Genomic DNA, 24,064 nt, shown 5'->3' on the forward strand with positions numbered 1-24,064 from the left:
TATAAATAAAAATTATTAAAAATTGTAAGCCACTCGAATGCGTTTAGGTATACTATATTACGTTATACCGCTTACCAAATTTTTTTTCCACCATTCACTTGGCATTTCAATAGTTTTAAGGGCCTACTCAAGCTAATAGCTCATTATACACTTAACAACCAGACACATTTAATGTAATGCTTATTACAAAAAACTATTTAATCACTAAAATGCAATCATAATAAAGCAATAATATATGAAATAATTGATTTCAACAAGGGATTACATTTAAGGGAAAAATAACTTAAAGACCGAATGAAACTTACCTGTCACACATCATGCTCTATTCGTACCTCGTTGGCTTGAATTATGAGACAGTTATCTCATATCAATCTAATTTGGTTTTATCACAAAACGATTTGTCTAGCACTCCACCGATTTATGTCCCGTCATGTTAAACCAATTGACTGATCAGCCGGCCATGTTCCGCTGTCCAATTAGATAGCATTGGTTTGTGGCCATGTATATCGTTTGGCTATATCGTTTTGCTTTATTTGTATATATATATTTTTTCATATCTGCATAACGACGAGCACTTGGCGTGGTTTACATCATGGTTGGTGCTGAGTGAGCCATTGGGTCTGCATCGGCGTCTGGGTGGGTTTCTGTGTGTAAGACAGAGTCTAGTGGCCAGCTGTTCGACTTTGGCTAAATGGCAGATCCTATTACACAGAGAGAAATGTTTGAACTAAATGGGAAACTATTTATGATAAATATGAGCTCAGTAATATTAAGTATTAAGTTTAAATGGGTTAAGTCAAATATACAAGCTCTACTTTATATCATAGGGAATATTTTGATAAGAGTCTAATACACTCCTAGTTCCTAAGAGCCTCTAATTTATCATCTAAAATTTTTTAAATTCTTATTATTCATTCAATTCTCTAATTATCATCTCACTGACTATTTAACTGTTGAATTATCGACCCAAGAAAAATCGTAATAACTAACCTCCATTATCTTCCTTACCATCTTTATAGATCCTCATATCTCTCCGTGTACCTTTTCGGACTCGGTCCAACTGTTTTTTGTGTGGTCCACATTCATAGAAATCAAAACTCACCTAGCAGGAAGTATTTTTGCATGCAGAGATCCCGGGATTCGCGAGCGGCGTTCGCAGAAAGCGAAAGTAATCATCCAGTGCGGCGCACAGCCAGCGGCGGATTATTGTTTGGGTTTTTTTTTTCTTTGGTATATTTTGCCAATGGGCACGCATGGTCCGGAGGCAGAGGGGCGTGGCAGCCAGCAGCCGTGGCATATTTATCACACAAACAAATATCCATTATGCAATTTGGCATGTCTAAAACGAGCAATTTGCCGCAAATGCAATAACATCCCGGTGAGTTGGTGAGCTGGAGCCAAGTCGAAGCCAAGTCGGGGCCGGTGGCAGGGGCAGGATGTCAGTGGTGCGCCCTCAAACGCAGAAAAAGCATACTGGCCTACTTATACACCAATAAACAAAGACACTCACTGTGAAAATAGCAAAGAGATAGTGATAGTTTAACCCATTACAGGCCATATATGGCAAGCAAGTTGAGTTTAGCTTTAAAAGTATGCAGTGTGGCATACCAAAGTTAAGTGTTTAAAATGACAAAAATTTAATTAATTTCCTAAACTTTTAATATAGCTTAAAATTAAATTAAAAAGAGGTTTTAATAAAGAGTAGATATACAAAAAAAATCACTTATCCGCTAATATTTAGTTGAAATTCAAGCATTAATAATCCCAGTAATCATTCGCTTGACTAATTGTTTGGAATTAGTTAGTAATTTCACAAATAACTTGAGTAACTAACCAACTAACACTAACCAAACTTAGACTTTCTGCCTTATATACTACCTTTAAGTGTAAACAACTCTCGAAAACTGTATAAATTAAGAAATACTCACAACAATAAAAGAAACTCCTCTTTAGTTTGAAATGGGTTAAAGTCTTGAGAGCTCTTAACACTCGATTTAACAGGGACTTGCAACAACCAGTTGCAACCGTAACAGCTGGCTGACTGGCTGGCTGGCTTATGTTATGTCAGGGGCATTATAGAATCAACCGAAAAACCCCACAAAATCAAAATCAAACTCCAAATTCCAAATCAAAATCGAATTTCTGTAAAATCGTGTGATGCATTGCTTGATTAGAGCCGGCACATAGCTGTTACTGTTAAGTAATTGCCCGAAATGCGTTTTATTGCAAATTTACGGCGTACGTGTTTCGTGATTTCATGTCGTGATTTAATTTCCTTTTTTTGTGGGTACATCTCACTCCTGCAATTCCAACGCTGACCCATATTAATTGACACCATCAGCCGCCGAAAGAAAACCCGTTCAAGGTCGTTCGACGGAGATGTCTTCGGAGCGATATGGAAGGGCCAGAAATATGTCTCTTTTTTTTTTTTTATTAGCGTGACAACTTTGTCTTGGCTCACGTTCACTTTTTACCTGTGAGGAAGGCCGCTAAGTGATCCATTCAGCAATAATATATGTGCTACTTGGTCAGTCACTTGGAATGATTTTAGCCCCGCTCCTCGTTGTCTTGTGATTATGATTATGAAATTAATGTAATTTGTTTTGTATTACACAAAGCAGAGATCTGCACTGCGGTGGAGTCAAAGTTCGATTGTCGTCTGCGTCATAAGACAACTGAAGCATAGACTGACCGTGCACTGGGAGAAAATATACGTATTAAGATAACTACTTTAAAACCTAGAGAAAGAAATTAATTTAAATGGTTCTGGGATATTTACAAAAGTCTAAAAAAGAAAGCTACATATGTAAATGTATTAAGAATCTCTAGAATTCATTATAAATTGAACTAAGAATGTTATAATACATATTTTTTCGAAACTTTTCCACAATTTAGAATCACAAAAGAAAGCATTTTCATGCAAAGCTGATTCTTGCTGTCTTAAAATAATATTTTTTCCTTACACCTATTAAAAATTTTAATCCTTTCTAATACATTTTAATCGAATTTAACCATTTAAAGTATTTTCCATTTGATCATTTTTAATTTTTATAAACATTTTTTTAATGGAATATTAATTTTATAATAACTGTCTCATAATTTATTTACCTCAAACTGGGTTATTATTAGTTTTTATATAAAATATAATTTATTTTATTTATTCATTTAATTTATTTATATAATTTATTAAACATTTCACATATTATTCCTGTTTTTTAAGTATTTCATACATTTTCTTGTCGTGTAACCATACCCCCTTTCGGCCAACCGATGGGTCTTAACCCCGATGAGTTGTAAACAGAAGCCACCGAGGAGTCAACCACATGTACACACGTTTATTAACATGGCCAACAGCGGGCCACGTCCACTGTTATGGTTATTGTCGCTTTGCTGTTGCTGTTTTCTGTTCGTTGCTGGCCGTTGCTGTTGATTGGTTGGCGTTGCTGCTACTGCTGCTGTTGTGTTTGTTGCCATGTTGCTGTTGCCGCTGCACCAAGCTCACGTCTTTCTTCTGCAGCGGCGTCGACTGTTGGCGAAAATCGGTGCTGGCGCCGTGTATAAAATGGATGAGTCGCAGCCTGTGGTTATCAGTCACCACCTGACAGTGCTCCGGTTTTATTATTTGCTTTGTGTAGAAAAATCAAACGCCAGCCCACAATGTCCGCCCTCAAAGCCTTTGTAAGTGCTAAAAGGATATCGGTGTTAAAAAACAAAGTGTTAAAAATTGTTTTAAAAATAATCTGAATGGAACTGAAAAAAATATTGTATTCCAGTGGGGTTTTGTGAACAGAAACCTAAACAATAAAAAGCATAAAGCTTTTATAACAAAAAAAAAACCAACAAATAATCCAAATATTACAATTTCCAGAAACTGAAAATATAATTCAAAATAATCATCACAAAATATCTAACATTAGAAAACTACTAAACTTATAATAAAATTTTTGTTAATAAAAAATACTTGAGCTAAATCAAGTCGTTAAAAAGAGTTTCTTATAAAAACAACTAACAACTTTATGGATTTATTTTAAATAAAATAAGATTCAAGATTTGTAAAGCTTACATTCAACAACAAAGTTAATATTTACAATGATAAAAAGAAGTTACTGTTTTCGATTTGTTTTTTCTTATTAATATTTAACTCTTAAAGTCTTAAAGCCATGTTTTACAAGTAAAAACAATTAAAAATGGGAAACAAAAACCTTTTAAAATTATAATCACTCTTAATAAATTCTCTAAAATAAGAATTAATTTAAAATTACCTCTTGGCAAGACTTTAATGTTATAAATTCAGCTAACCACACAGCTTAAACGAATACCAACCGCAGTTATCTGGCTCACTGCACATTTAACTTAATTATATATATTAATTTGTGGCTCTTAAATCGGATCTAAACACTTCCTTATCCCCTTTCAGATCTTCGTTGCCCTCTTTGCCGTGGCCTACTGCGCCCCCCATCCCGGCTTCTTTGGCAAACAGTAAGTATTTGTGTCTAGGTACTGATATGTAGTACGGATATATCTCCCACCGATCTCCGGCACCTGAACTGATCCATAAATAACCCAAGCGAATCGATAAAAATGGCCATTTCCCGCTTTATGCTAAGCTAACGAGCGGTCGCATGGCTTTTTAAACGCTGCGATTGAGCCGAGCAATGGGTATATATATCTACACATATATATAAAATATGCGATCGAATTGAGCAATCAAAACGCTCGCACCACTTAGACCGGCGGCGGACCGTTCCAATCGCAGTCTCTACCATTGAACTTAGCCGATCTTGGCTCAGCGGCTCGCCCCTCAGGAATTTCACAGGCTGCGACTGGCATTTAATTCATTTGTAATGCGCGCATAATTGTGCGACTAATTGCCAATTCCGATTGGCTGCCAAGACGGCGTCGAGTTCAACTAACTGATTAGCTAATATGCCACACACACACACACACAAAGTCCAGTGTTTTGGGTGCCAATAATCTGAACGATTTCACTTTTCCGATCCACAGTGAACACCACACCATTCACGTTCCCTACAAGGTGCACACCGTCCATCATCATCATGTCCAGAAAATTCATGTGCCGGTGGTAAAGCACGTTCCCGTGCCCATCTACAAGGAGGTACCAGTCCATCATGTCCACCACGAGGAGGTTCCTGTGCCCGTCCATCATGTCCACCACGAAGAGGTGCCCATTCACCATGTCTTTGATGATCATCACGATCATCATGGCTGGAGCTCCCACCATGGACACGGCTGGCTGTAAGCCACCTGTAAGTCCCACAGTCTGAAGACCCACCCACACTCAGTAAATCAATGAATAAAACCAGCCTGTAAATATTGTACAATGCCTAAGTTAATGATTGTAAATAAAATCACAATTCGACTGTATACAGAAAAGTTCTGAAGCGGTTTTGTTTTGTTTTTGAAACAAGAAGGATTGGAAATATTATGGTACATTATATTATTTAGTAAATGGGTAATTTAAGAATAGATGTAGTGATGTTCTTAGGTCTAGAAAAGATTAGGATTAATCTTAAAAAGAAAGTAAGGACAGGACTTCAATTCATTCCTTGTTTCATCCTTTTGAATGACTTCCTTGGTCCTGTAACTCCTATTATTTATATATTTCCACATATATTTTAACAACAATTTCACCTCTTTAAAGTAATTTTGTTTATATATTTACCTTATGTAAAGTCGGAAAAGTTCCTTTAGTAATACCTTCCCAAATAACAACCCCATTTCATATTATTTTTCCCACGAAAGAATTAATAATAATACCCCGAAAAAAATCAGAGCAATGCCATATTGATTATAAATGAAATACAATTTCGATTGCACGCACCGGACAGACTGGTTAATTGGCCCGGGAATGTGATAGTTTCGATTGGATCATTGCTCCATTAGTTAATCCCATTGCAAGCCTGTAATTTGCAGTTGCACTTGACCTTGGTGCCGTGCCAACCCGAAGGCGGCAATTAAGCCGAAGTTTTGCAAGAACGACTTTCACAAAGCACTCACTCACTGGACCAGCTCCGACTGAGGTCGACCGCCTGTCCGTCCGCTCCCTTCTGACCCGATCCGGTCCAGTCCGATCCGCTCCACTCCTCCAGGGCCCACACACACGTAATGCTGTAAGTCAGAGGCGTGGCAGGGCACATTCTCGTGGCATGACCGCCGCGCGGAGCATGTCTAACTAGTACCACTTGCAGTTCCTAGTTCAACACGTTTAAAACTGGTCCTAAAACAAACGGAATTCTTAATTAAATAAGATCTTTATGAGGATTGACTTCCTTGAAAGGATTTCAGGGTCGTTTAACATTATCTGTATCTTTCCTTTTTTCTTAGAAATTTTCTTGAAAGAAAACTTGAAGATCATTTAATATGTAAGCTAATTTCATTAAATTGTCCCTCAATTTCAATTAAAATCTTGTTTTTTTTACCAACATTTAGCATTTATTTCGGCGCCAACAACAAAGAATTTCAAATTAATGTTCACTAATTGAGAACTGGGGGAAAGGGGATGATGTTAGAGGAAGCTGCGCCCACCCTAGTGGCAGTACGGGAAGTTGGGGCACTCATGGGGCGACACTCCAGCGGGATACAGACGCTCTGTCCAGCCCGGTAGTGGAGGAGCAGCCACCGGGGCACCGGCATGTCCGGCATTCACATCGCAGTACGGATAGTTGGGACAGGTCTGAGGATTGATGCCAGCCGGATACTTATCACCGCCGGCAGCAGGAGCCGGAGCAGCATTCCACGAGGGCTGCGGCTGCCACTGGGGCTGAGGCTGGGGATTCCACTGATGCTGGGGCTGGGGATTCCACTGTGGCTGAGGATTCCACTGCTGCGGCTGGGGGTTCCACTGCGGCTGCGGGGCGCCCCACTGTGGCCGGGGATTGTGCAGGCGCTCGTTATCACAGATGGGGAAACCGGGGCAGTCCTGGGGATTAACACCAGCCGGATACTGGGCAGCCTGTTGGTGCTGAGGCTTGGCCACAGCCAGAGCCACGAGGGTAGCGAGGAGCTGAAGTAAGGGGAAATTATTAGAATAAAAGATTATCTAGGGATTTATGAATATAACTTATGCAAGGTTAACATATGGTTAAACATCATAAACTTATATCCTCCAAATTAGTTCACTTGAAAACATTGCTTGTTCTATAATAATTACTCCAATTAAAAAATATTTAAATAACTTTTGAGTTTAGACTTTAAGAAGGAGATGTTAGCCTTGATCCGAGCCTGGCTCTAAGGCCACTTACCAGCTTAAAGAACATGTTGCTGAGTGGGTACAGGTGTTGCTAGAGTTGGTCTGTTTTGGGTGGTAATGGTAATCCTTGGCCAAATTGGACTATGAAGTCGTAGCTCAAACTTCCAATTGGGTTCCTGGTCAGCGCTGCACTGCTGCTGCCGAGCCCGGCCATCTAGCTTATATAGCTGGCCTGAAATGCTGGCTAGAACCGAGTCAACTCTTGGCCAGGTCTCAATCTCAGTCAGAGTCTCTCGGTTTCACTTTCATTGCTCTTGGTGTTGCTGCTGCTGCTGCTGCCTTGGTTGTTGCTTTTGCTGCTGCTGCTGCTGCTGCTGCTGCAGTTGCTTTACTTTGCTTGACTTTTGCTTTTGTTTTTGTAGTTGACTGATCTCGCGCATATTTTACTTGATTGGCCCAACAGATTATTATGAGTCTTTGTTGCGGAGCGCGCGGACAAATAAATCGAACGGGGCCGGCGGACAGACAGACAGACACCCAAGTCATATATGTAGATATATATACATATACGGGGTAATATGCTTAAACACCCAACTATGCAAACACACAGACGACTGTGCACTTATATCGAGTTACCGACATGCCGTCATTAGCAATGAACTAAGCCCCCAACTTGCATTTTGGCCAGAAATAAAAAAGACAAAAAAGAAATATATAGAAATCTCTTATATATGGTGTGTGTTTTTTTGACAAAGCCGCGTTGGCGTTTGGCCAATTTTCGATTTCCAGCCGCCCAGCCAGCAAGGGGGATCAGTTCGTGAATCACTTGGCTCGCACTGAATAGGATCGGTTTGGTTCGTGTAAGAGGCACACACAGGTCGCCATCGGATCTTGGCAACACCAAGCATCGCCTTGGCATGCCACTGCCACATGTCGTCGTCGTCGGTCTGCCTGCCCGGAAGGCAGCGGTGCTCCGAGTCATTGCAAACGGGTTTCGGTGCAGCGAACTTGCACTAGATCCCATTGCATTCGAGAGGCGGCGGCCCGAGGTTTACTTCTAGGTTCTAGGGCTGGGTTAAAGGCAGATAAAGTTCGAAGTTGAGGCAGGGAAAAAATATATAATAAACGCTATCTATAACACATGTTTATTTTAAAATAAATCAGAGAAGGAATCATAAAAGCTAGTTTACTGATGAGTTTTCATAGGGAAAAGCGAATTAGCTGCTCCTTTTATAAGTAAAACGATTCGTTTTTGGTTTTTTAAAGGTTCTCAAAAGAAAGTGACATCTTTATTTGATTCAATTAATTTTCTAAAATTTTGTAAAATTCCTTTTAGAATTTAATTTCTAGTTATTCCGTCCCTAGTTTTAGATTTTTCCGTTGCAAGTTTTATTTCCGATAACCCGGTATAGGTTGACGGCCGTTCAGATCGGCCAACACACACCACATACACACACACACACACACACACACACTCCATACAGACCGCAGACCACGCAGCTTGCCAGTGAAACTGAAATTAAAACCGCCTTACGCACTAGAGCAAGAGACAATGACGACGACGACGACGACTTCCTGGGGGCAGTTGGGAAATTCAATTACGTGGAAAAGAGCGAAAATCGCACTGGCACAGACACACACAAATTATGAGATAATCAGGCAGCGCCCAGCGCCCCCGGGTCGCCGGCACACGACTGGCCAACATACATATCTACCACATATATGAACATGTTAGATTCGGGGACAGACGTGCCCAATTGTTGGCAACGGTGTAACAGATTTAGTTTAATTCTTATAATTTGTGTTTGCCGCCAGCCATTGGCAGGAATTTGCGCGGGCGCGGCACCGTCCAATCCACACAATCCCCATTCCTGCAGCCGTCGCACCACCCTCACCTAGTGATACACAGCTCGAAATGATATATAAACTAAAATTAATTATTTATTAAATTATTTGTAAGTAATTGTATTGAAAATGTATTAAAAATATAAGATGAAATTGAAATAAATCATTGAACTTCCATTAAATAATTAAAATAATGAATTAGAACTTGGTATCTTATAAGCATTTTGTAAATCAGGATTGTTTATACATTTTTTTAGTAATTAATTATATTTTTTGTTATTGTAAATGTGTTTTATATCATTTTATAGGCCTGATGAATAAAATAATAAACTATTTTATACCTTTAAAAAATTTTAGAATAATATTTAACAAATTTAGCAAATACAGCATTAATTTTAATAAAAATATCCTTTAATTTACATATTGTAAGATTGTAAGGAATATTTATTAAGGTTTTCATAGTCATTCCAAAATTTTTAAACTTTTATTCAGGGTTTTGTTAATATAAAAGGTGTTTTAAACAATAATATAAATAAAAAAAAATAGGCAGACTTCATCTACTCTGTATAAATATCATTAAAATAATCAGAAATATCATATTTAAATTTAAAAGCTAGACATTTTTGGCTATACAAAGAAAAGCAAATGTATGGCCAATTTCGTTAATATTTCTGCTCTGTGTAGGTGGGCGCTGGTGGTCGCTGCAGTGCTGGTGTTGGCCCGGCTAATGCGTTATGTTACGTTGCTGCACCGCCAGATTGCCAGGCAGCCAGGCAGGCCACCAGCCAGCGCCGATCGATCTCGTTAGCCTTGATCAATGGCCCGGAAAAAAATAATAAAAACAGAATAAAGTTAAATAAAGCAAAATAAAAGCCAGCGAAATTGAAATTGTTGACCATTCGCATAATGCAGTGTTAGTCTGGAGTCGCGGCGGCGCAGTGGCATGTGTGTGTTCTCGCGCTTGTAAGTAAGTAAACTATCGCTGCCGCCGGCCACTGGAGTGATATCGCCAGGTAGTGGCTTGCCTTTTTTGTCACACGCCGCGGCGTGCTTTAAATTATTATGCCATTAGTTGTCGCCGTATTTTGTCTAGATTTTAATTATCAACTTCCTTCTATGCTGACAGTTGCACGGGGGAGTGGTGCCAAACCGCCCGGACCGCCCACACCTCGGGCGGAGGTGGGGTGGCTGACCCAAAGAAGAAAGTGCTGCAGCCACTCGAAGCATTTTTGCATTCCATTTAAATTCATTATAACAGATTCATTTTCAATTTGCTTACCAATTAAAAAATTAAATATGTAAACTAATAAGCAAATAATCCAAGAATTTTGCTTGACTGGCGCCTAAAGGTGTTTCATTAATGTGTGACGTATATGTGTGTGTGTTTGGGCTCAGGAGCTGCCAGTTGCAGTCACTTCAGCTTGGCTGACGTCATCACTTGCAGCAGCAGCAGCAGCCACAGCAGCAGCAGTAGATCCAGTCTCTGGTGTCTCTATCTCTGGCTCCCTCTCCTCCGTTTCCAAGTCTTCTTTTAGGTAAGAGGCGTCAATATCACCTTGACTTGATGGCACTTCCTGCAGCAGGACTCTTCGAACTGGTGCTTGTTTCTCTGAAATGGAATAGAGTATTGTTAGTTAAGGTACTCTTAGAACTTGAGAGGGAAAACCACTAAAATGTTAAGTAAAGATTTAAATTTAATGAGCAAACCTTTTTACTTTCCCCTTTTTAATACTCTCCAATAAAAACCACAATATTATTTACGTTATTTAAAGTCTCAATGACCTCAACCTTTAGATAAATTGCAATGAAATGCTTCCTAAAGTGGTTTTCCCCCCAAAAAAATAAAATAGCTACCTGACTCGTCATCAGATGATTCACTCTCGGAGCTCTCGTTGCGCTTAGTCGGTGTCGGGGCCTCCAGCGAGAGGCGAGGTGCCACAGGTCGCTCCTTCCTTGCCTGGTTCAGTGCACTGCAAAAAGCACACCGGAATGAAGCGTACTCGTACTCCTCCTTGGGCAGCATTCCTATAAGAAAATAATAAGATTTTAGAATTAAATTTAATTTACAATATTATTAACATAATTGTAAACCTAAAACAAATAGAATTTGTTTTTGTATTACAAAAATACCACATTATTAAGTATAAAATCTGTCATTCACCCTGAATGTCGTTGATTTCAATATCTTATCAGGAATTGCAAATAATTCATCTAAATAAATTCTCCTATATTGCTTATAACGCACCATTGTGGGCAAAACACTCCTTGCAGATCATGCCAAATCGATTCTGTGGACTGTCGCCTACGATAAAGTCCACGATGCGATCCATGGCGCTGCGCGACCGCTCATCCACAATGGGAAAGGGTGTTCGCCGACGCAGCTCTTGCACGGCGCGCACTGGCGGCGTTGCTGACGTCACCGCCTGCGAATGCGAGCTGATGACGCTGCGGTTCAGGCTGGTGCTACTAATGTTATTGTTGTTCCGATAGACGCTAGTGTACGGAGTCAGCGATCGCTGCTGCTGCTGCGGCTGACCGATAGCCGCGGCTCGAGCGGCGGGCTGAGGCGATCGTTCCGGCATTGAGTGCCGGTTGGGTGTCTGCAGGCCGCTGCCTAGGCGAAGCTGCTTCTTATCGCCAAAGCGCTCCAAGAGATTCAGTGCCACCTGGGTAAGGGAAATAATGGAAATTAAAGATTCTTAATCATCACTAAAGATTCTCTTACCTTGTAGGTCTCCTTGTCCATGACCTGCTCCAATAGGACGCGCTTCTCCTCCTTCAGCTTCGCCAGCTTATCGCCATTTTTGTTTAGCTTGCGTTGAAAGTACCACGTAAACAGGCGTCGCAGCAAGATGATACTGCAATATCCGGGCAATAAATACATGTATAAATATATTGACTCTTACAGAGGTGAGGTGGCTTCGGGTACTCACAGTATGGGAAAGAGGAGCAGCGGCACCAGGTACACAATGCACTCCTGCAGCGTCGGCGGGAAGTAGAAGAAGTACCAGAGTCCGAAGCCCACGATATAGGCACCGATGGTGAAGCCCACAAAGTTCGTCACGAACCGCCGCTTCCGCTCCTCCGTGTTGATCATGTACTTCTCCAATGCCTGGATCTGCGTCTGCAGCCCCTCCAACACCGTCTCCGTAGACTTTTCCTTCTATAATTAGATTCAGATTTGGCATTGGTTTCGTGTTTTTTTCGCCATACTTTCGGCCATTCGCCGATTTGCATTTTGGCAATCGGCGGACTGCGATGGCAGGTCATACGCACCCGGAACTTGGACAGCACGAATCCCATGTTTTAAATTAACTAAAATAGAACAAACAATAACATTTACTCGAATATTTTGCTATTTAACCGCCCGCTGCCTTGGAATTATTTGTTGCTCAGTGAGACCGTAACTGTACTTTAGAAATATCCCGGGCTATGCGAAAAATGCCAGAATATACTGGAAGTATGACCGCAGAAAAAGATATCGATGTATCGATTTTTTTTTAAATATCGATAGTGACATCGATGTTTTTGCATCCCTACCCGCCACGGTCACATTTCAGATTTGCCGGTTGTTTGGATCACAAGTTGAATCGGAAAGCTCCGCGCTCGGTTCGGTGTTTTTGGCCCGTTCGTACGTCGCGAGTGCGCCAAATAGAAAACTGTGTAAATTAACGTTTAAAAGTGAGAGGAATTTGATCGCAAACTAGGAGCAGACATGATGCCGCTGCAGGAGTCGACGCAATCCCTGAGCTGGCAGCTGGAGGATTACGCGTACTTCCACAAGTGCGGGGAAATAACCGCCTCGCCGGACGTCCAGAGCTTCGGCTTCAACTGCGCCTTCTGTCCGGCCATTTGCCTGCAGTTTTCCGTGTTCATGGACCACGTCCGGGAGCAGCACACCCAGGAGGTGAGGCGGCGCTACGACGCCGCCACTGCCGCCGAGGAACGGTCTGAGCAGCAAACGCAGACGGATCTGGTGATCATGGAGCTGGACTGCCCGGAGATATTCCCGCTGGAGAACAAGAAAGCGGGAGGCGGGAGCCCCTGGGAACCCATGGAGGCCGACTTGGACGTTCAGCTAATGAGCCTTCTTCCGCCGGCGACCCCCACCGCTCTGCATGTAACCACCACGGAAGCCGTGGCGCCAGAAATAGATTTGGTTTACGTCGTTGAAAATCCATTGCCACCCTCGCCGCCGCCATCGGCGGACATTTCAACGGGCGACGAGCTGCAGGCCCTGCACCTGGATCCCTTCACCGTGCTGCACGACGTGGTTATGACTCCGCCCACTCTCTTGCCTTTGAATCCGCTAGCAGAGGGAGTTGCTCCCCCGGCAATTACAACTCCTCCGCTGCCGCGATATGAGACACGACGCGTGGTAAGCTAATCACCCAATGGCCTCACAGTGAACACACTGTGGTGGTTCCTTAAATACCGCTCGACAAATGACTCTGGGCAGAAATAGCATTTTAATAATTTATTAAGTACAGTGGGGATTCGATAAGTTGGGTTTATATTGGGGAAATGTTTGATAGAAGGTTTAAGAACAATCTATGGGAATTCATTTTTTTTAATGCCTTTAAATTTAAGTATTCTAAAAAAGAAATTTAAATAAGGATAAATACAATTGGACTAAACTTCCATATAACTTAAACAAAATTATTAGGGTTTCCCTTAGCGAACTTTCCCTGTATTGTGTTGTGTTTGGTTTTCGCCTTTCCCCCTTTCATTCGATTTTGTAATGCAAAATTGGCTTTCCGTTGCTGTCAGGAGGAGGGAGGGAGGGAGGGCGGCCGGCAAAGGTGAGGGGCAGGGCGGGCTGGGCCCAGGCAGTTCCGGAGAAGGTTTCGTTTCCCCTGGTCACTTGACCTTCAAAATAACGGCGCAATGGCACACAACACACAAAATATTGAGCAAAAGTGTGTCGCGCATTTTGCCCGCTTATGCCTCGCTTTTGTTCTCTTGTCGTCTTCCCCTTTTTAAGTCCCGTTTGCTGTCCCTGGCCTTTTCTTATATTTTCTTATATTTTATATTTTTTGTTTTAATTTATTTTGAAGGAACTGGCAAACAGGGTGGCGTTTTGTCAGTTTGTAAGTCAGTCAGTCTGTCTTGTTGCCTTGCTATTTTTTCTTTTCCAATGCGACGCAATTTTCAGCTTTTTCTTCGAGTTTTCACTTTTGTTTTGTTCCATTTTTTGTGGACATGGTAGAAAAAACAACAATATCTTTTGTTGCTCACACACCAGTACTTTCATAGATATTTACGTGTTAAAACAAATATATAGTATATATATAAATTGTATAGTAAAAGAGGCTGAAAAATACCCGAAAATTGGGACACAAACATTCGGTGCTTTTTGGAAAACTGCCCGTCAAAATATTCTTTGTTTGTCTGAGGCCTTTGCTTTGTAGATGATTTTTAAAAATAAATGGCTATTAAATGGTAATTAAAATGATTATTTATGTCAACGGACAGATACACAACTTGTGGATGGTGTCACATATCCTAGAGTGTATAGTCTGCCTAGTATATCTTCTTTACTGAATTTTTGGAAATGATTAAAAAAAGGTTTTTTGTGGTTTTTTAAATCTATAAATTGTATTATTTCTTTTATTATTGTAGTAGAATTTGAGAAAGAATTATTTGTATTCTCAAATATATTTCTAAACAAATATAGATCAAAACATAGGATATTTGGAATTCAATCAGATTTATAAGAATATTTTTCTTTAATTATTTAAAATTATTCTTTGATTTTAAATTCCCCTAAAAATAAAACATTCAACGAGAACATATTCTGTATTCCCTAAATAAATCAATATGCTGGGAACATATTTAAACTAATCACATAAAAAAAACTATTCTTCAATTGTCAAAGAGTTAAATGGTTTTCTCAGCCTTGACAGGCACTCTAGTCTGTCTCTAAGTAACCTATTCATAGATATTCGTTCGTCAACGGTTTAGAGGTGATAATAACATTTTAAAATATCTACACTTTTATTGGAAATCTTTCCTGCATCTTAAATTATTTCATTCGTTTTTCTTTTGGCCAAAAATATCATACACTCTCGTTGACGTAATGTAAGTGTCAATAAATATTAAATCCACACACGAGCTAATTTAATAATAATTAAAGGAAAATAGTATGGACAAATGTGTGTATGAGTAATGTGAATGCATTTGTCGTCATCAAGGCATTATGGGGAAAGTGTATGGATGTGTGTATATTGTATATTGCGCATACCGGAGACCATTAAAATGTTGGTTATTATTATCGCCGGCCCGATATCCGGGGCATTGAGCGGTGGGTGCCAGGCGAAATAACAGAACTCTCGGAAATAGAAATAGAAATGTTGATAAAAATCATATTGTATTTGCCCGTAGACTCCGGGCACTTGCAGTAGACATTATTGGTAATTCTGTTGTTTTTTCGGTTTTGCTACTATCAGCGCACATTGGGCAAGCTTGTCGGCCGACACTGGGCTTTATCTAGACCCCAAAGAGGTAAACAAATAGGGGAAAATTATCTAAGCTTCGATTTGGTAAGCATTTGTAGAAGCTACAGTGGGGCAGGGACTTGAAGTTTCTAAGAGAAAACTAAATAAGGAAAATGTAGCATAAAAAATAAAACATCGATTATTCCGAGTATTAAAATCGAAAAAAATCGATCAAAATCGATTATAAAATAATGTTTTTTTTTTCAGAACCTAATGTCATAGTGTTTATTTTTGTACATATTTGTATCTAAAATTTACTAGTGAACTATCTATCATCTTGACTTAATTTATCGATAAATATCAATGTCAAAATTGTTTTTTATGAAGAAAAACTGAAAATTTTAAAATGAATATTTTTAGCAACGACATAAATGGAAATTTTTGATTTATATCCATAAACACTTCACTTAACTCCCTCAATTCGACCCTTTGGCTAATTAAATATACATATATGTCCAAACTATCGATCGTTCGTGAGACCTAGACAGGCCCGCCCATAACCATTATCATTCCAATGCCATATAATTCATCGTCAGTCTCACGTTGGCCAATATCTCTATTAGGGGGTAATAAAATAATTTTAGATTTTTGTCGATGCTTGTCGGCTATTGAAAATGGCTTAGAGATAAGAAAGTATCGCGTAACTCATAACTAAGGAGGTTTTAATGTTCATTTAAACACTTGTAAATTGGAATTTTTAGAGCACCTGCCATAAAAACCTTCCCAGGCCATAAATCATTGTCCGTGCTGAACGACAACGAATCGAAATATAACTAGCGATCGGCTGGAAGTGCTACCGAAAGTATATACCATTTCCAGAAACCCCCCTCTACATATAAGCTTTTCTGGAAAAGGCTGAGCAATATCTGGTTTACAATCGATTAGGTATTTGAGTTAGATTGTGACATTATCAGAGATAGCTTCCTGGAGAACCCATTTAAATCATCACTAATCCATTCGAAATCAGAGTTGTGCACTGAGAAATCATCCCATATATCATCATCGGCCATAATCTTATCTTAAGACGGGTGAATACTCGTATCAATGCGCTCTGTTTATTATCGTCTCCCAGGCGATAATTTGTTTTCAACCTTTCAAAATCTCCGGGTGCTCGGGTACGGTTTGGGGAATTTTCGATTTATGTGCACGTTAATCATGGTAAGAAAAACGAGGACATGTTGACAGCAAATGCTTTTGTTTTTATCGGGCACATCCATGCCTATTAAATAATTAACAAGTTTAGCTAAACATGTCTGGAAAGGAGGAGCTGGGGAGCTTAAGTCGCTTACCACCCGCTACAGTCCGGGGCCCGATCGATCAGCTGAGTGGGTTTTATAATCAGTCTAATTTAATTAATGCAACCTTGTGACTGACAGAAGTTATTTGTTTAAAGTTTTTGTGCCTAAGCGCATTTTATTTATTTAGTTTTTTGTTGTTGTTTTTTTGTCTGAAATTGATTGCACTTAATGCCCCCCGGTATTATCTTTGAATCTGGCTTTCGCTTTGTTTGCTTCCCGGTTGGTTCCTGTATGTTATGTTCTCTATAAGGTTTCCCATCGGTTTATTTTTCGTCGTTTTCGTCGTGGGCTTCCATCAAGGGCGTGGACGAGTTTTATGCTTGGCCATAAAACAAAACGGAACCCGGGCCACGGGTTGCGTGAAAAAAAAAAAATGAAATATTCTTCATAATTTATTAGCTCACGTTGGCTTTATTACATTTACATTTGAGTCTCGTGTTCTCTCGGATTTTGCATGTCGCCGGTGGCACCGCAAACGCCTGCCACCAGCCTTTGTTCGTCGTTGTCATATGGCTTGAGGGGGCATAATTTTATATAGCATACAAAAATGGGAGCTGAGCTTGTCCCGAGACCCCATAAACCCAGCCTATATGGTAAACAAGACACTCGGCGAATGCCGCTGTTCGTTGTTCGATCAATTAAAGCCCTCCCTTGGGCCAAATCAAACACGGAGACGGCGGAGGAGAGGCCGTGTGTTGACACCATTTCGGGGCCAAAAAGCCCTACAATGGTACCGAGCATTAAGCGTCGGATTAATGGGCTTTCCCATGAATCTTTTATTTGTAGAAATAAAAACCCTGAAAGTTCCTAAGCTCGCACATTCCTTGTCCAATTGCTCTAGATCTGATAATCACCATTCGCATTTGGTGGGAATGAAAATGTATCGAAATGAGAGTTTCCATTAATTAATTCGATGCTCCCCAATCGCATCGCAACATCATCAAAGGAACTTTTGATTGGTGCTGCTCTGCCCGCATATTATTATTATTATTATTATTATTATTCGCTTGGTGACAAATGCAATAAACAATAGCTTTTAATTGAAGAGCCGCCAGATGACGCAGCTGCTGCTTGGACACGGAATGGGTCTAGTCTGGCATTATTTTGAGAGATGGATTCCAGAGTTTTATATGTATAAAGTAATGAAAGAGTGTGGCTAATCGAAGAACAGATTTTATAATAGCATTGATTAATAAGGAAATAGATCTTACAAACTGTGAATTAGTATGAATTTAAAAGAACAAGTGGGTTCTTTTTTAGGCCAAAGAACTTTCTTCAAAGAACTTAACTCTTAAAACAAAATTACTCCCTAAAAGTGTCCCTGATAAAGGAACTTTCAATCCAAAATTATTCTAGAAACCATTAACCCTTAATTAAAACGAATCTTATAAGCTTTCCAACCAATTAATTCCTACAAATCAATTAGCTGCCTTAACATTTTCGAGTTAATCAAACAACTGAAGACATATTCATTCATTGTCTTTTTATTAACCATTCCCAACTTCATTGATTTGAACTCCAAACAAATCCATTTTCTACTCTCTGTGGTTGAATATCGATTTATGGCTTCAATGCAATGATCCCTCCTTCGAACCCTTCCTCATCTTCAATTCACATTTCAAGACTCTGACAGTTCTAACGAGTTTCGAGCGACCCGACCCCCTCTTCGTTTGAGCAATTTATAAATAAACATAAAGGGGGAGAACACTCAACTTAACTCAATAAGATTGCTCTGCGATCGGGTTTCAATATACTATCGCATATTGAGCGAAATACACCCCGGAATATGAAGCTTCACTGCTGCTGCTGCTGCTGTTGTTGTTTATTGAATTTTTATGCAATTTTGTTAACTGGATCAATTATTTCAATTGCGTGTTCGGTAAACACACAGTCGCCGCAGCCGCAGCCGGAGCCGTGACGCAGGCAAGGGAGAATTCCGGACGGACAAGGCAGGCAGGGCTCTTGGACAGCCACACCCCACATTTCTAGGGTCAGACTAGGGGGGGGGGACTAGAAACCCCCAAACTCTGGTCAGCCCTGCCTTTGTTTGCTGGCTCTATTGTTGCACCAATATGAACAATAATAAAAGAAAATAGTTTACTTGGGTGGAAGCGAACAGGGAATGCTCTGGATAAGGGATAGTTTTAAAAGATACTTAGTTTCAGTGACAAATTTAGACAAATAAAATAATTTATAAGATTTTTTAGAAAGTTATCCTTTTTATAACTTAAAACCCTCATTAAAAACTTTTAAAATCATATTTAAAAACCTCAATTAAAAATGATATTAAATTCCAATATACCCTCTCAACAAAGAGAATAGATGAAAAAAAATATAAAATAAAACAGCTGTTCAACCATTTGCACCATTTGGATGTGTGGTTGTGGATGTGAATGTGGGACTAGAGTGAACGCATGTGGGAGTCTAGTCCCATGCAATCCAATGCAGCTACGATATGGAACTATTTCCTGTTGCCAGGCAGACAAACGTCAAGGATGGCAGGGTCAGCCCGGTTTGGGGTTGCTTTTAATGGGTTTACTCTGCTCACCTTTCCGATGGGCGCGCGCTCCGAGTGCTTCGAGGTCCTTGGCGTCGAGTGGGTGTGACCCCCAGTTGGGTCTCGCTCCAGTCGCTCGAAATGAAAATGTTTTCGCTCGCTTTGCCACAGAGAGCGATAGAGGAGAGTATGGAGCAAAGGGTTGGAGGGTGAAACTTTCATTTCGACGTTTGAAATTGCATTTTTAATTGGGGCCAAGGCTTGGGCTTTTTTTCACCCCACCGTATTTTCCCTTTTGCAAATTTTTCAGTTATTCAATTAGCTCTGTAAAGTAGAGTTAGCTTCCATGGTTTTGGTAAAAGGTCAGGGCCCGGTTCGATGCCTGAATGAATGATTGGTTGGTGGTTGTCTTACCGATTAATCAGGGCCATTAACCTTAAAAGAACACCTTGATGAAGAAAGCTCAGCTGTCTTCAATTCAAAGAGATTGCTTAAAGGTCACAGCTTTACCTTAGGTTCTCTAAGTATTTATATGTTAAATACAATATCCTGTAACTCAATTACCTACATTACTCAAAGACAACTTGACCCACAAACAGCTAGTGCAATTAATAACACATTAAATAGAAATCGGCCATAACTCTTAATGCCTTTGGGCCACGTTTCACTTTATCTAGAGGCCCATTAGCCTTATCGATGTTTTTGTGGGTGGTCTAGTTCTGAAGGGGGTTGGTTCTAATACAAATCGAGAGGCTAAAATATCAACAACTGTTGTGGTGGTCACCTCAATTTCAAGACAATCAGGCGACAACTTCAATTACCAATTATGGTTAAACGAAAAACTTGATGGAAATATGACAAATTCAAGCCGTAAATGCGAATGCTCTTATTAAAGTTTATTGGTTCTATCTTAGGTTAATATTATTTTAGGTAAAGACTAATTTTAGAATAAGAAAAATTATTTTATATTGGACAGATTAATCGTAGCCAATTACCTGGATTTATAAGGACTTAACCAAAACAGGCTATGTGAAAAGAAGAGTGTTAGACGCATTATATTAAACCTCATTTCAGCTGTACGCATATCGGGCGAAAACTGGTTAGAACTGCTCAATTGTATGGGGGATATAGTTACCCATATGCAATGTTTGTTGGAAAAAAACATTTGCATGCCGAAAACAAATTTCGTTTCGCTTTTAATTTCGAGTCTTGCGAATTCCTAATTAGGCCAGTGGAACCTTATCGGCAGCTGGTTCTCAAGTACTTGAAATATATGAGGGTAGGTCGGGTTCTGTTTTGGAATTTTAAAGGGAAAAAGATTGATAAACATATAGAATTTGGAATTTGGAATTTTTGATTTGCTTTAGGGATAATTTTAGGAATTCTAGTCCTAAAAGTGGAAAGTAATAAACAACTAATAAATTAAATAATCAAACAAAGCTTAAAGGATAGAATTTATGATACTGTCCTGTTAGTATTATAATTCCTATTAAATCAAAGAAGGAACTTAGAACATTAACTTCAATTTCCATAGTTAAAATTCATGTTCATCATTTTCATTTTCACTGCATAATTCTGAGGGATCACAGATGGTTCTGTGATCCACTTAATACTTGGCTTATGCCCTTGAATTCTTTCTTACTTACTCTCGGGATTATTACTTCCGAAAAATGTACAAACAAAAATGTTAAACTGAGGAGAACACTCCATTGTGAAACACGATACATGAGTAATTATTTCTGGGGGCACCGATTGGTTTATTGTGTACTCTTCTTTGCCAGCGAAACCAAAACAATATAGAATACGAACAAACAAATAGAGACACCCATATAATATATATGTATATGGGGGGGAATATGGAAGTCGGTCTGGCCATATGCAAGTGCGATAAGAACGGTGACGACGACGACACAAAGGCCAATAGCCGCTGATATTCGAGAATCGAGTACCCAAAGAGAGAGAGAGTGAGGGAGCCGGGAGTGGGGACTTTCGCTTTTTGTTTACGACTTCTCCGGCGGTGTGTACACGATAAAACGCCCGGACGAGATCATGTGGCACTGCTAATCCCACCGCCGGACAGCAACAGTAACAAATTTATTTATTTATGCGAAATATTTCAACATCTTTATGCAGGCAATGCAGCGCAAGCTTCGTCTGGCTGAAAACGAGAATGCAAAAGAGGGCGAAGACGAGGAGGAGGAGGAGCTGCTGCTGCAAATAGAGGAGCTAGAGATGGAGGAGGAGACAGGGGAGGCAGAGCCAGAGGAGGACCCGATCGAGCAGCCGGAGAAGAATGTTCTGGAAATGACGCCGCCAGCCACACCACCCACACCCCTGTCGCCCACCTCGCCCACCAGCAGCATGGCAAGCAGCCTGGATTTCCAAACGGTGAGTAAACAACTTCCATGATTCGCTCCACTTGGTGGTTTATAATCTTATTATTCACAATGATTCCACATAAATCTATCTGGAACAACTATATATAACCAATATTTTCTTATTTCTCCCCCAGAGAACCCGTCGCGAGCTGGAGCGCAATCGGGAGTTTGTTGGCTCTCTGCTGACGGAATATGAACGCATGGAGAAGCTGTGGAATCCCCGGCACCCGGACTACAAATACAATGCCAAGCGCAGCATCTACGGAGAGCTGGCTGCTCCGCTGGAATGCCACTGCCATATGCGGCTCTCCGGCGCCGAAATCTTCGCCGTGCTCAAGGAGCTACGGGGTAGATATCGCCGGGAGCTGAGCAAGCTGAATGCCCTTGGTGGCAAGTACAAGTCACGGCTGTGGTACTTTGACAGGATGCACTTCCTCAGGGGCGTCATTGAAAACAAGCGAGCGGAGAGGGAGGCCAAGGTAAGTAGTGATTGTTAATTAGGTTCTTTAAAGGTTATCCTCAATTTATTTCTCAGATTTCTGGTGAAACCACAGAGAGCGAAAAATCTTGCGAAACGGACGCCGAGTCCTGCAGCAAGTCGACCCTTTACCGCGAAGTTCTCAGCTTTATACTGGACGCCTTCAAGCGACTGGAGTGCCTGTGGAATCCGCAGCATTACGACTATGCCAGTTGCAGCAAGAAGGATCTATACCGGGAGATATCCGTTCAGCTGCAGGAGGAGCTCAGCTACGAGCTGAGCGGCGAGGAGTGCTACAAGGAGATCCAGAAGCTGAGGACGCGCTACCGCAAGGAGCTGCGCATGGTGATCAAGCACAAGGGTCTGTACCTGCCCAAGCTGTGGTGCTACGACGAGATGGAGTTCCTGCAGCCAATACTCCAAGAACAGATCTTCAATAAGATCAGCAAGGTAAAAAGCTTACAATTAGCTTACAATTATCCAGGAGTATTCAATTTGTTAACTATTTCAGAAAGTCGGGGTGGTGGAGACCAATCAAAAGACCAAGTTTATCGATGCCAGCTCCATACAATTTGCCACCGTCGAGGATCAGCTGCAGTTTGTGGAAATCTACCGCAACTACTCGGCCCTGTGGGATGTGGACCATCCCGACTTTCGTTCGAATGCCTATCGCAGCCAGGCCCTGGGCCAAATGCTGGATGAGCTGAACACCACCTTTCATACATCCTACGCCGCCGAGCAGCTGGAGAAGACGCTCTTTGATCTCCGCAAAGATTTCTCGGCTCAGAAACGTAAAATACTCACCGCTGACTCTAGCACCAGCATTCCCCTACTGCACGCCAAGCTGTCCGAGTTCCTGGAGCAGAACCTCGGACCCTTTCGCTGCGATGTGTGCGCGGAATTGGTCAAGACCTGTGATCAGTACAAGGTTCACCGTTCGGGCCACGACGGTACGCAGCCGTTCATATGCACGCTCTGCGGCAAGGGCTTCCAGATGCCGTGCAACCTGACCGTGCATATACGGCGGCATCGCCGGGATTTCCCCTATGCCTGTGAGCAGTGCGACAAGCGCTTTGCCACATCCACGGAAGTGGCCATCCACTTGCGCAGCCACACCGGAGAGCGACCCTACATATGCGACCTGTGCGGCAAGTCCTTCAAGACCTGGTCCTTCTTTGATATCCACCGGCGACGGCACCTCAACCAGTCGACATTCCACTGCCCGATCTGTGCTAAGGGATTCTACGAGAAGAATCGTTTCACCGATCACATGAACTCCCACTGGGCGATCCGTAAGCACCTGTGCACGGTGTGTGGCAAAACCTTTACCACCTACGGAAACCTGAAGAAGCACACGGAGCTGCACCTGACGGTGAAGAAGTACAAGTGTAGTGCCTGTCACAAGCGCTTTGCCCAGTTTGCCAGCCTGCGATGGCACAAGAAGCGGGAGCACGGCCCCGAGGGGCAGGAGGAGGACGAGAAGTAGACCGCGTTTTTCCCTCCCAGCACTTGAAAGTATTTACAAGTCAATTGTAAAGAGTTAGCGTGCTAGAATCATATCGTCGATCTAACCTAAGTATAATGTATTTATTTACAGGCCAAGTGTGTCTGATAACTAGCTGGCAAGTGTTGCTTCTCAAGTTCTGTAAGCTTTATCGCCGTAATCGGACGATTAACTGGCCATTAGTTGAATGCTTGTAACTGGTTTACGAGCCAGAACCCAAAGTCATTGAAAGTGAAACCAAAAATACAACTATTTGTAAGGTTATATATATGTATATTAAATTGTTTTGAAAATTTAACTAATATGCATGGTTTATTTATTTATTATTAAACTTGAACTGGATTCAGTCAGTCGGAG

At 41.1% G+C, this 24,064-nt stretch overlaps 4 protein-coding genes across 4 annotated transcripts; 2 read left to right on the forward strand and 2 right to left on the reverse strand.

Moving 5' to 3' along the window:
- Positions 1-3,559: 3,559 nt before the first annotated feature.
- Positions 3,560-5,360, forward strand: LOC108070816 (polyadenylate-binding protein 1-B). The gene is made up of 3 exons (XM_017161416.2): positions 3,560-3,678; positions 4,418-4,479; positions 5,005-5,360. Exons 1-3 carry the CDS (start codon positions 3,658-3,660, stop codon positions 5,258-5,260), a joined length of 339 nt encoding a protein of 112 aa, XP_017016905.1. The 5' UTR covers positions 3,560-3,657; the 3' UTR covers positions 5,261-5,360.
- A 1,104-nt stretch (positions 5,361-6,464) lies between these two features.
- LOC108070815 (cuticle protein 1) lies at positions 6,465-7,417 on the reverse strand. The gene is made up of 2 exons (XM_017161415.2): positions 7,263-7,417; positions 6,465-7,024 (listed from the first exon to the last, which is right to left on the reverse strand). The coding sequence occupies exons 1-2, from the start codon at positions 7,275-7,277 to the stop codon at positions 6,548-6,550; spliced, it is 492 nt and encodes a 163-aa protein (XP_017016904.1). The 5' UTR covers positions 7,278-7,417; the 3' UTR covers positions 6,465-6,547.
- A 2,853-nt stretch (positions 7,418-10,270) lies between these two features.
- On the reverse strand, positions 10,271-12,488 carry Lnpk (zinc-ribbon metal-binding protein lunapark). The gene is made up of 6 exons (XM_017161576.3): positions 12,332-12,488; positions 11,989-12,218; positions 11,781-11,913; positions 11,301-11,721; positions 10,910-11,080; positions 10,271-10,664 (listed from the first exon to the last, which is right to left on the reverse strand). The coding sequence occupies exons 1-6, from the start codon at positions 12,356-12,358 to the stop codon at positions 10,447-10,449; spliced, it is 1,200 nt and encodes a 399-aa protein (XP_017017065.1). The 5' UTR covers positions 12,359-12,488; the 3' UTR covers positions 10,271-10,446.
- Positions 12,489-12,604: 116 nt separating this feature from the next.
- rgr (regular) lies at positions 12,605-24,005 on the forward strand. Its single transcript, XM_017161558.3, has 5 exons — positions 12,605-13,433; positions 21,481-21,735; positions 21,860-22,204; positions 22,261-22,653; positions 22,715-24,005. Exons 1-5 carry the CDS (start codon positions 12,771-12,773, stop codon positions 23,687-23,689), a joined length of 2,631 nt encoding a protein of 876 aa, XP_017017047.1. The 5' UTR covers positions 12,605-12,770; the 3' UTR covers positions 23,690-24,005.
- The last annotated feature ends 59 nt before the right edge of the window (positions 24,006-24,064 follow it).

This window comes from Drosophila kikkawai, chromosome 2R (assembly GCF_030179895.1).
Source record: "Drosophila kikkawai strain 14028-0561.14 chromosome 2R, DkikHiC1v2, whole genome shotgun sequence".
NCBI classification, from domain to species: Eukaryota; Metazoa; Arthropoda; class Insecta; order Diptera; family Drosophilidae; genus Drosophila; species Drosophila kikkawai.